Consider the following 12,611-nt stretch of genomic DNA (forward strand, 5'->3'; position numbering starts at 1 on the left):
CCAATCACCCAGCCTGCCTGTGTGTGGCACTGGGGTGTGAAGGTGGCTCAGGGAAGTAGAGTTCAGCTGACTATAATGCTTTGAGGCCAGCAGAAACAGCAGCCCAGAGCAGGGCTGCAGGAGCAGAGCCAGCCGGCTGGAGGTACCTGACATTAGGCAGTACAGGGAACAGGGTTCTTCTGTCACCCTTAAGTACAATGAGCAGGTATCACTCCAGGAAGAAGAGCTGGGGCTGTGGGTAAAATATCAGCCTTAGCACCAGAAACCTCCTAGACAAGGTCTGAGAGATGGCTTCTTGGAGCAGCAGTGGGTTAGCAGAGAATGAGCCAGTGTCACTGTCTCTGCTTGGGATATGTTCACCACTGCAGGGAGGTCCACATGGGCTGGTACAGGTGAAGAAGTTTTGTTAGGGCGCTCCAGGACTCTTGCTGGGGACTCTGTGAGGCCTTGATCACCTTGGCAAAAGTAGAGCAGCCTCTTCCCAAAACTGTTCTATAGGCTGTGCACTCTGGGAGAAACCTGGGGTCAGAGCCCCCAAACCAGGGCACCTGCTCTGCATTCAGGCCATTGTCCAAGAGAAAATACAGACCCCCATCTGCAGGACTGGGCCCATTGTGCTGCAGACCTGGGGGCACTAGGGAAAACCAGCTGAAGACACAACATCCTGCTCCCCATAGATCAACTGGGACCAGCCAGCGGAGGCCATTCACAACTGGATCCGTGGCAATGACAAAGTTCCAGGCGCCTGGACAGAGGCTTGTGGACAGGTATGTTCTCATGGGGCAGGTGTTCAGTGGGAGGCGCTGTGGGCCTCCCTGACTAGAAAACTTCCCGCTAGGGTTAAAATGCTTGATAAATAACTACTTCCCTGACTCTACCTCCACCCAAGTGCCCCCCTTCTCCAGGACTGGGAGACTGTACACCATCTAGGGCTAAACTCAGATGTTTGGTGTCACCAGTGCTCTCCAGGGACTGCTGTGGTCCTGGGTGCAGCTGAATTGGTTGTTGAATAGTTTGAGTCTCACCTCTGCACTCTCTGATGTCCCAGGCCTAGCTGTGGCTTTGCCCCAAGGGAGAGGCAACTTACTGAGTCCAAAGACAGGGAGGTGCAGGATTTTGTGCACCCTTCGAAGGAGCTGTCCAAGCTCCTGACCCTTAGCTCACTGCAATACCCTGCAGAGATCTTTTCACTCCCTGTACCCATGTATCAGAAACTTTGCTCTGGCCAATGTATCAGCAACCAGTGATGGTGCCTAGAAGCAACTCAGGGCCAGCAGCCTCAGCACACATGGCTTGAGCAGATTTTCCTGGGGTGGGGGGAGGGGGTCTTTGTCCCTGGGATCTGAGTCTCTGGGTTGGTGCCAAAGGTCTTAAGACTATACGAGGCTCAAGGGAGACTGCCTTCAGCTCCCCAGGTCTCTTCTGTGCCACTCCAGGCTGAGTCTAGGGCCCTGATCAGCCTTGCACATTCCCAGGCCTCACTGTCCCCCAGTACTTGTCTATACCACCCCATGAAGCTCTAGCTGGGCTGTGGGAAGCAAGGCCTATTCTCATCCACTGTCTCCTGACTTCCCTCCCTTCACAGAAACTGACGTTTTTCAACTCAACACTCAACACTTCCGGCCTGGTGCCTGAAGGAGAAGCTTTGCCTATCCCAGGAGCCCATCGGCCAGGCATGGTCACCAAAGCAGGACTCCTCCTCTTCGGGAATGATGATAGAATGGTAAGCACACTGCTGCAGGTCACTTGCCCACATCATAGTGTTAGAGTCACTTGCAGCAACTGCCCGTATACTCAGACCCTACAGGAAGAGCCCAGACTGCTCTAGAAGAAATGAAAGAGCCAAGAGCCCAGGGAGTAGGCCCCACAACCCCTCCCACTAGGTCAGCTCAGAGAACAATTGTGTGAGATGAGGCCCATGTTCTCTCTGACAAGCTGGATGCTCTCTATGGAAGAAATCCTCTTGGGGAGGCCTGGCCTTGGGTCTTGTGTACTTTATCCAAGTGGAGAGATCCTTAAAACCCTGGCCCCAGTTTCCTTCTCTCTGAATGGACCTAGAATAGTGATATGGTACAGAGCATGCCTGGGCTTTTGTGGAGATTAGTAGACTCTGCACATCAGAATAACAGCTGGATTGAATGAGGTGTATTTATGTACCAAGCTCTATTTTAAAACAGTTAATATACATTACATTCAATGTTCCAGAGAACACTACAAAATATTTATCAATATTATCTTCATTTTACAGGGGAGCAGACTTGAATAACTTGTCCAAGTTCACCCAAGCTAGTCAGTGTCAGAGCTGGGGTTCTGACCCTAAAATTCTGGCTCCAAAGCCCACTATGTGGCCTTGGGAGTCCGCTGTGGGCACTCTGTTACTGATTCTCACATCAGAGACTGGGCTAGGGAAAGGCAGGGTCTCCAGTACTTTGCAACCTTGGCTGTACTGGTGTGGATAGGTGAAGTATGGAGTGCTGACCTGACTGACATGGCTCCCCCTTGGTGTTCACTGCAGGGAAGACCAACCCTGTGGTGACAGCTGCCATTTACTGTGGATGAACACTTAGCTGTTCACTGATACATGCAAATTGAGAATGGCCTAGCACAGTGATATGGTACAGGGAGTGTACAGTATCTGCCCAATGTTAAGGTCTCTAGAAACAGCATCTGAGAGGGGAATTATCCCACGAATGGTTGTTGAGCAATGCTCTGGGGAAATCCCATAAGGCCATGAGGACAAAGGAACAGGTTCCACAAAGTCCTGGGGTCAGGGACTGGGTGCATCTGATCTGGGTAACTCTGGGAATACACTGCCTTTGCTCTGCACATGTGCACATTGGTCAGCCCTTCCTGTCCTCATCCCTAGGGCTGTGTGAAGGTGTAACAAGGTCCAGCCCTTGGACTCTCAGATCAGCGGTGCTTGCCCATCAATACCAGCAAGGAGGAGGGTGTGGAGTAGGCTGCCAGTGGCCAGCTCCCTGCAGCAGCTGGGGGCTGGCGTTAGCATCTAGGAGTGCATCTGAGAGGCTTCTGGCTGCCTCTGCCACAGAGTCCACAGAGACCACAGAGCAAAGTAGGAAGCCTTAGAGAAGCATGTCTCATGCATGCCTGCTGGATCTAGCTGGCATTCAGCTTACAGAAAGCTCTAGAACATCTTCAAAGGCAATTGAATGTTACAGCATCCGGCTGTAACAAATACAGAATGTGACTCTAGAATATTCTTATGTCTATCTGAGATGTCTAGTCTAGTAACATATTGTATGAGTTATTTGGACCCTGTTTTCTCATAAATAATTATTCAATAAGTGTTAGGGGATGGGAAAAAACTCACAAGATGAAGAAAGAATTTCAGGTGAATTGGTAGCAGGCTGGTGTGTCTCTGTTGGTAACAGTGGCCCGGCAGGCACTGCACACCCTCTGCAAGCCCCACAGAGCTGGAGCCAGTCTCTGCCCGGAGTACTGTCCCCAGGGTGCAGACTGTAGTACTCTCCTTGAATCCTCTCTTCTCTTCATCTGTGTTATAGAGAGACATCTATCTTCCAGATGTTCCTGTGGACTTCTGGGAATGATCACATGATTGATGATCCATTGTCTACTCAACTGACTTTCACAGTAGTTCTGGAACTACTTTTTTTTCTGATGAGAAGATATCTTCTTTAATAGTAATAGAAATAATAAAGTCATTACTCAACAAAACAAAGTACTAGCTCTATGGATCTTAATGGTGAGAGCCTGTTTGACATGAGTGAGGCCCTGGGTTCCACCCAACAGCACACGCACATACACACACGCACACGCACACGCGCGCACACACACACACACACACACTATCTAGCAAGCAAGCACGCTGGTTTAGGTGGTAGAAAATTAAGATCAAGAAGGGACCCAGGCTCTGTGGTTTATTCCACATCCGTGGGATAGTGCTTCTATGCTGTGAAGGCAGCTGTCCCTCATCTAGGATTTCCTACTCCCTCCTGGCTGTGAGTGCCCTGCACAGCTCCCTGCAGGACACCTCACATCCTGCCTGGATCTGATCATGGGAGCTGAACTCCTTCCTCTTGCAGCTTCTGGTGAAGAACATCCAGCTGGAGGATGGCAAGATGATGCTAGCCTCCCAGTTCTTCAAGGGAGCTTCCAGCAGTGCCCTGGAGCTGACAGAGGCAGAGCTGGCCACAGCGGAGGCTGTGCGGGTAAGAGACACTGCAGTACTGTCCAGTTGCGCAGATTCTGAACTGCACGTGTGTTTTGTGTGTCACGTTCCCTGAAATTGGGAATTTGCGCTGGCCTTTGAAGCAGCATTGCTTCTGTCACATCTTAGAGCTTTCTGACATCCCTCTTCCCTTCTTCCTTTGCACCTGGGACCCTGGGCTGTCAGTCAGCTGAGTCTGACTTTTCTAGAGACTCAACTACCAACAGTAAACAAATTAAACTATTGTCTCTAGAATAGTTTAAAGAGGCAGGGGCTTAGCCCTTTGCCTGTGATGAGAATGTGTATTCTGGAACCAGCCCAGGGAGGGAATGCATGAGATAGCATCCCGGGCAGTGACCAGCACAGGCTTCGTGGTCTTGTCAACCTGGGTTCCCCACCAGCTTGGCCCCAACATGGTCTGGAGGGTGTTCCTTTTCTGAGTTCAGGCATCTAGCCTGAAGCTGAGTCAGTGGTCATGTCCCAGGATTTGTTCTTGGCCCTTCCTCCTCCTCCACCATCGCCCTGCTTCTAGAGCCCTGTGTGGGCTGAGCCTTATTGAATAGAAGATGATTGAGCCTTATTGAATAGATGACACTGAAGGGTTTCAACCACCCATTCATCCAACTGTTCAAGGACAGCTGCTCCTCTACCTATGATGGCTCCATCCAGATAAACCCATCCTGAGAAGCAAACCTTGCAAAGTTGAAACTGCACTGAGTGCATGAGCTCAACAATCATGCGCTGTGGAATACCATGAGTTGTAGTTTCCTGCCACCCAGAGAGGATTGTAACACGTGGATGACCAAGGAACTGCTCCAAAAGTAAAATTCTATGTGTGGTTCCCACCAAATAAGATGTTCATGCCATGTGAAGATTCCATGCGTGGCCCCTACCAAACTCATAAGCCCTTCACACCATGTGAACATTCCCTACCAAATGGGATTGTGTGGTCCCTACCAAATGATTAAGGCCTTCACTCTGTATGAAGTGTCTAGGAACACTTACAGAGCACCTCTGATCACCAGGCAGTGAGAGTGGTGCATGAAGCTGCTTCTCACAGGTAGAGATCTCACACACAGTGGTGCAAATGGGTGAAACAGCTTTGGGAAGGGCTCTGCACAGAGTCCACTGTGAGAAGAGGCCCTAGAGTCAACTTCGGAAGGAGGGAAGCCGAGAGCTGGAGGAGGAGAGAAAAGATCTGGGAAGACCTTAGTACAGAGGACCACCCTTGTTTAAGGAAGTCGTCCTTGCCCCCACCCACGAGCAAGGGAGGGAGCAAGGGAGCAATGAGGGTGGACCAGGCTCAGGCATAGTCAGGGACCTTGGATCTAATGGCACTGAAAGGACAGGATTCTGAAAGGGACATGAGGTACCGTGTAGTCTAGGGGAAGTTGAAAGCCAGTGACTTCCCAGGAAAGCTAGAGACTCTAAATGTCTGGGAGGGAAGGAAGGGAGGGAGGGAAGAGAAAGAGGGAGGAAGGAAGCAGGGGCGGAGATGGAAAGGAGGAAGGGAGGAAGGGAGGAGGAGTGGCTCAGTAGTTGCTAACTTTGGTTTTCCCACAACCTCTGAAAAATGAAGCAAAGCAAACAGAAAATTTCCCAAAATATTCCTGGAGCTGTTGAGGCTCTTGACCTGCGTCTGAGCCTGCCTGGAGTTACTGAGCTGGACAAACAAGCTTTGAGCCAAAGATGCTTACTTAACAACTGCAGTGGAGGCCTGTGTGACAGGTTGACAGACACCCCCCGCCCCAGTCGGTGTCATGATTGGGTAGTTAAATCTCTGGAATGGCATCTGTTGAGAACAGCCATCCCATCATGTCTGCTGGCTGGCCTTCTGGGTGAGTAGGGGTGCTGGAATCCCCTGACTGACCCTGGAATCCTCTCACTTGCCCACCAGGCCTGAAGCTGGTCCTTCTGCCTCTTAGAGACACTAGGGCAGAGGAGAACTATCTATCCAAGGTCTCAGAGTGAGAAAGACCTGGGCCCCTGAGGCCCATGCTGTGCCTGGCCTTCACCTTTACAAGCACCCCTCCCCATGTTGCCACAGAACCCAGGTCAGTGCTAAGCTGAGGACATCAACACCCTGACAACAACACTAAGGCCAATCAGGTATAAGGAGCATGCCGTGGTAGAGGCTGGCCCTGCCTTCCCAGAGCTCAGCAATCTTCCCACAGCCTGGCTGCACTGGGAGACACATGGTGTGAGGGCAGGAGCCTGGTGTCAGGGCAGCCCGGGCTGTGGCCACTCCAGAAATGGTAGACCCTTGAGTAAGGGCAGTGCCTCAGAAGTCAGAGAGGCCTAGTCTGGCCCTAGCCATCAGCAAGTGCCTCTGAGGCTACAGTGAAGGCCAGTCTGGCAGCCATGCTCCGGCCCCACAACCACATGCTTTCACAATCTTTGTTTTTCAGAGCGCTTGGATGCGAATCCTGCCCAACGTCCTAGAGGTGGAAGACTCCACTGATTTCTTCAAGTCAGGGGCTGCATCAGTAGATGTTGTGAGGTGAGGCCAGGGGCACAGGAGTCTCTTCCAGGTGCTCATTACAGAGTCCCCACAGGAGATGGTCACTGAGGCCACTGCTGGTTTTGTTCATGATTATGCAGAAGGCCCAGAAAGGGCCCAGCAGACAGACCTGAACTATTGCAGAAGCTGGGACAGCTAGGCCAGAATATCTACCCCCCAAGCTGGCCTCTCATTGCCTCACTATACCCAGAAGGGCCACTGGCTGCCAGCAGTCACCTCTGACCCAGTAGCTGCTGGTGGCTGCCATATAGGGATCCGGGCTCACATGTAGTGTGACTCAGGTCTCTGTGAGCATGGGTGCCAACAAGGAAGACAAATGTGGTGGCCTGGGGGGTTGCCTATGTCACAGCTGACAACTGCTGACTGGGTGGTTCCCAAGCTGGGGCAAGGATAGAGAGCTGACCCCGACTCCAAAGGAGGAGGTGAACATAATCCCAGGGCTTGTGACTGTGTTCATGTGTGCCAGGGTGCAGGGAGCTGGAGAGAAGTACGATTTCTGTATTGGACACTAGGGTGCAGCATAAACACAGTCCTTCATCTCTGCCCAGCTGCCCTGCTTGACACTCAACAGAGGCAAGTTCTGATTTGAATAAAAGGAAACAAGATGTATTAGTGCACCTTTGCCTGCAAGGTAGAGTAACTTGAGCTGGGGGATGGCACACGCCTTTAATCCCAGCACCCAGCACATGGCAGGCAGAAGGATTAGGAATTAAAGGCCAGTCTTGGCTACATAGCAAGTTCAAAACAAGCCCAGGCTATATAAGACCAAGAAGAGTGATTAACTTGATCCACATTGACTTAAGAAAGGGGGCTCCCATCACACCATTAACACTGTCCCTGTGTGTTGCCATGGGACTGGCTTCATTTTCAGGCAGGATTTGTCCTCATGGTAACAATATTGCTGTGCAGTTGCTGCAGACTGACTCTGTGTCTTGTCTACAGTCCTAGTGAAAAGGGCATTTGCTTTCCTGGCAGTTTCAGCAGAAGCTCTGGATATAAGTTTTACTGACTCTGCAATTATGCTCTAGTAAGAGCCCATCACAGGCCAGGGAGAGGCTGCTCTGGTGGCCAAGGTTGGGTCATGCCCCACTTCTGGGGACAAGTGTTGAAGAGGGACGTCCCCTTGGAAATTGTGAGCATGTTTATGGGACATAAGAGAGAGAGATTGAATGTGGGGAGAAGTTTCCTGTCCTTCAAGAAGGTCACAGGAGACTGAGGAACTCTGGTGGACAGTTCATGTGTAAGAAGGAAGGGTGTGCAGGAGCGTCTCAGGGGAGCCAAGCTCCCATCATGGGCAACACTAGTGAGTGGAGGAGTATGTGGGAGAAGGAGGATCCCGAAGACTTCCCTGCCTCCACCGAGGTCTGCACTCTGGGTAAGGTAAGAACCAGACTGCAGTTGAGGCAAACTGATAAACCCTGTGAGTTGAACCTCCCAGAGCATAGCTGACCCAGCAGCCTGCCCCTCATTCTTGGTAATCTGAAGCTTCCAGCAGGCCAGACAGACATAGGAGGTGGAGCCCCCTGGAGTCCTTCCAAGGAAAGAAGTGTACAGAAGAGGAGCATACATCATAAGAACTGGGGCCACACATAACACTCATTTTCTGGGCAACAGATCACCCCCTAACAGTGCTTTGAACCTACACCATTTATTTGCCTCCCATTCTCTGGGTCAGTAGTTTGTGTTGGGTTCAGCTGGTTTGGGACAGGCATGGCCAATGCCAGGCTGGCTCATGTACATATCAGTCAGCTGGGGGTACCCAGAGAGGCCCTACCTCTGTTCCTGGGCTGGTGATGGCAGGGTCCCAAGAGCCATTCGCCCTGAATTTTTCTTTATTGGAATGATTTTTTTGAATGTGTATGAATGTTTTGTTTGCATGTATGTAAGTGTGCCTGTGTGTGCAGTGCCCACAGAGACCAGAAGAGGGTGTTGAATCCCTTGGAACTGGAGTTACAGATGATCGTTAGCCACAATGCAGGTGCTGGGAACCAAACCCAGGTCCTCTGCAAGAACAGCCAGAGCTCTTTACTGCTGACCATCTCTCCAGCTCCTATTGGAAGGATTTTTAAAAGAAACAATACAGTTTTCTTTCTAGTTATTCAGATTTTCTAGTTCTCTAATAATCAGTTTTGATAAATTGTATTCAATTTATAATTTGCCTATTTTATCTAGATCATAAAGTGTCTTGACATCGTTTATTGCAGTGTTCTCATACGATCCTTCTAAAAAGTTGGTTTAATATTCCCCTTCCCCTTTTTGGAGACACCCGTTTGGCCTTGAAGTTGCTATGCAGCTGAGGCTGATCTGGAACTTGTGATCCTCCTGTGCCCACTTCCCAAGTGCCGGGATGAACGGCTGCACCACACTGGTCTGCCTTTATTCTTTTTAAGCATAGGTCCACATAAGCATAAGTACACATTTCCTTCTTAGCATGACGTTTGCTGGATCTCATAAGTGCTGGAATGCTGTGTTTTCTTTTCCTTTGGCTGAAGAAATTATTCTAATTTCCCCTGTGATTTCTTTGACTTACTAATTACTTAAGAGTGAGCTATTTTGCTCCCACACGTATGCAATTCTCCCCCCCCCTTTACTTCTGTGTTTAGCTTCTACTTTCATTATAATTACACAGAATGTGTTATAAGACTTCAGTCGTTAACTTATCTTGGAGAATGTTCTGTATGCAATAGAGGAACGTGTATCCTGGCCTCTGTGACTGTGTTTAAGTTTTTGGAACTGCTACAATGGCTTTCCAAAGGGATTATACCATTTGCTACCTTGCTATGGTGTCAGAGTGACAGCTGCTCAGGTGCTCCATCCCACCTCCCTCCTTCCATCACTCCCTTCCTCCTCCCTGCCTCCATCTCTATCCTCTCTCTCTCTCTCTCTCTCTCTCTCATCTCTCCCTTCCTCCTTCCTCTCTTTCCCCTTTTTGCTTGTTTGTTTCCCTGTGATTCTAGGGAGGGAACCCCAGACCTCATGCTGTAGAACACCTGGCCACAACTGAGTGTATGCCCATTAACCTAGGACCGGGGAAGGGAGCCTAGGCCATGGACACAGAATCAGCCTAGGACTGTTTGACCACCTCCTCTGCTGCAGGACCCTTGTGGGCCTGCTGAACCTCTGGCCTGCCCTCCAGCCTTCTCTCCTCCCTCCAGGCTAGTGGAGGAAGTGAAGGAGCTATGTGATGGGCTGGAGTTAGAAAATGAAGATGTTTACATGGCGACCACCTTTTCGGACTTCATCCAGCTCCTAGTGAGGAAGCTGCGAGGGGAGGATGAAGAAAGCGAGTGTATCATTGATTATGTGAGTGCTGGGCTCGTGCAGCATGGCCCCCTTGGACTGCAGACCTTGTGCCTATGGATCCCCAGTGATACCACAGGGCATCTGAGCAGCAGGAAGCCAGGAGCCTGGAGCCCACCCTTCTGTTCTGCCAGCCTTGGATAGCAGACTCCACAGAGCATGCTGACATCCAGTGCACAGAGCGTGTGCAAATTCTATGTCCCAAAACATAAAAGTAGGCTAGAGAGGAGAGGCTTCAGTTCCCAGTGAGGAAAGCAGGTGATGCTGTGTGCTCAGCTTATGCAAACCCAAGTGTGGAAAGTGACTGCAAATCCATTCATGACAAAGAAATTTTTGAACAATCTCCCTTGGGCTAGCCGGGCAGCCTAACAGCCCCCAGAGAAGTAGGTTTCTGGGTACTTTGTTTGGCTAATGGCTTGGAATAAAAGCTGGGAAGGACAGGTGGCCCATATGGACCTCAGGCCACCCTTGGGAGTAGACAAATAGTCACTCACTGATCAGACCTCCAGAGGGGATGGTGCCCCTGGGAATCATCAGTTCTCTGTGGGGACGTGAATGTCTGAGAGTGGAAAAGACCTCCACAGTCACAGCACCCTGTTGCTGAGAAATCCCCACCGAGTCCAGTTCCACATGGGAGGATCTGGCAGAACTGGGACTCTAGCCCTGCACTCTGCCTTAATCTGTGAGCCTCGACTCTCCTTACTGCTCAGTTCCCCCCTACACACACTGCTGTCCTGGACAGCTTTTAGAACCCTAGCCTTTATATGGCTCTGCATCTCCCTGTGTGTCCCTGGGTGGGTGCTTGTCACGGGTGCCTACATGTGAAGAGCACACTACAGCTGCTTTCTTTCCCAGGTGGAGCAGAAAGTGAACAAGCTGACTGTCCGAATGCCCCACCAGCTCTTCATCGGGGGCGCATTCGTGGATGCCGAGGGTGGCAAGACCTACGATACCATCAACCCCACAGACGGAAGTGTGAGTGCAGGTCTCAGACTCCTCCCCACTGCCCTCTCCCTGCCTAGCATCTAGGGGCACTGGCCAGGGGCCTGTGCTTGGACGTATCTTTGAGAAAGACATACAAGGGTTCCAGTCTGGGCCACAGGAACCGAATAGAGCAGGAAGGTGAAGCGAGGGTTGGGAGGTGGAAGAACTCTGAAGGGACTGGACCCTGCTTTAGAGACTGAGGATTGTTTAAGACCCGTTACTTCCTCTCCATACTGCAGCGGTCACTCCAGCACGGGGGCCACCATCTCTAATGTGTACACTCACCATTGACAAAGTCTTCCTCAAATGGAACCCTGGTTTGTCAAATGTTCTTGACTGTGAGTCTCTCACATCATAACCCAGTGCGCATGTTGCCCATGCACAACAGGCCACACATCTGACGGTCTCAGAGACAAGACCGGCTCTCTTGGTGCACATGCAATACCTTCCATCTGCTGGTACCAGAAAACAGAGCAGGCTCAGAATGGGTCATCTGAAAGGAGAGTGACAAAAGTGAATCCTGAATGGACAGGCAGGATGGTGCCCTTGGAACTCTAACCTACATGTGTGGACAGGGCTGCCAGTCCCTGGGGCTGTGGGTGGGAAGATCTAGGCAGAGGCAGCTGGACATTAAAAAACACAGAGTGGAAACATCAGGTTAAAGTTTACAGCAAGTCGGGGACACCAGTGGGCCTTAGCTTCCAGTGGGAACAGTGCTAGGCTGTTAGCCCCGCAGGTGCAGCTAGGATCTCAGGCCCTTTGGGCTCCATGGAGATGTAAAGGGATTATGCAGAGGTGCTGGCTAGGAAGAAGCTCAGGGAGACCATCCTTTGCTGTGTGAATCTTCCCTGGCCCCTCCTACACTCAGAGCCTGCCCATGAAGTAGGTCCTTCCCCTGAGGTAGGGGAGCAGGGCCTGCAGTGCTGTCATGGTTCTGTTCCCACCACAGGTCATCTGCCAAGTGTCGCTGGCCCAGATCAGTGACATTGACAAGGCAGTGGCTGCAGCGAAGGATGCCTTTGAGAACGGACTGTGGGGGAAGATAAATGCGAGGGACCGGGGCCAGCTCCTCTACAGGTAGGAGTTGGGTAGCACCTGTGGACCTCACCACCTTTGGCTAGGGGCAGGGGCAGGGTGGGCCCCCCTATAGAGGCCTCTTAACCTGGGATCCAGCCAGCAGGAAGTGGACCTGGGAAAGTCATGCAACTAATGATGCCAGACTAACCAGGCTAGGTGCTGCAATATGAGGCTTAGAAGACTACGGGAGGGCTGGGAGAGGTGGGAAGGATGTCCTCAGATAACAGTGACCTCGGGAGAGGTGCTAGGCCAGGGAGAAGCTGCAGAAGTCAGGTCGTGCTTCAGAGGGAACACAGGCTGGGATGCCTGAGAGACACAGCTTGGATGGTCATCCAGCACTGGCCTCACCTGCACTGGCCTGAACCAGCAAGGACTGAGGGCTCACGCCAGCAGAGGAGAGCAAGGACGTGTGCCCGGCCCTGTCTCTGCTTATCGTGCGGTTCAGCCTGGCCTGGCTGCTGGCAGCTAGAACCTCCTGGTCTTGTGCCTTCCTCTTTTGTGATTTAAACAAATTATTATTATTAATTATAATAATAATAA

The 12,611-nt window shown here is 51.2% G+C and overlaps 1 protein-coding gene across 3 annotated transcripts in view; it reads left to right on the forward strand.

Annotated features, from left to right (window-relative positions):
- Positions 1-12,611, forward strand: part of Aldh1l1 (aldehyde dehydrogenase 1 family member L1) — a 47,292-nt gene that overhangs the window by 10,388 nt on the left and 24,293 nt on the right. For all 3 annotated transcript variants that reach the window (XM_017797012.2, XM_008828586.2, XM_008828587.2), the window contains exons 6-12: positions 678-767; positions 1,586-1,723; positions 4,065-4,190; positions 6,598-6,689; positions 9,866-10,013; positions 10,866-10,985; positions 11,944-12,071. In XM_017797012.2, coding sequence (XP_017652501.1) covers positions 678-767; positions 1,586-1,723; positions 4,065-4,190; positions 6,598-6,689; positions 9,866-10,013; positions 10,866-10,985; positions 11,944-12,071 — 842 coding nt within the window. The remainder of the gene's footprint in view (positions 1-677; positions 768-1,585; positions 1,724-4,064; positions 4,191-6,597; positions 6,690-9,865; positions 10,014-10,865; positions 10,986-11,943; positions 12,072-12,611) is intronic.

Source organism: Nannospalax galili, unplaced genomic scaffold (assembly GCF_000622305.1).
Source record: "Nannospalax galili isolate Female #2095 unplaced genomic scaffold, S.galili_v1.0 scaffold332, whole genome shotgun sequence".
NCBI classification, from domain to species: domain Eukaryota; kingdom Metazoa; phylum Chordata; class Mammalia; order Rodentia; family Spalacidae; genus Nannospalax; species Nannospalax galili.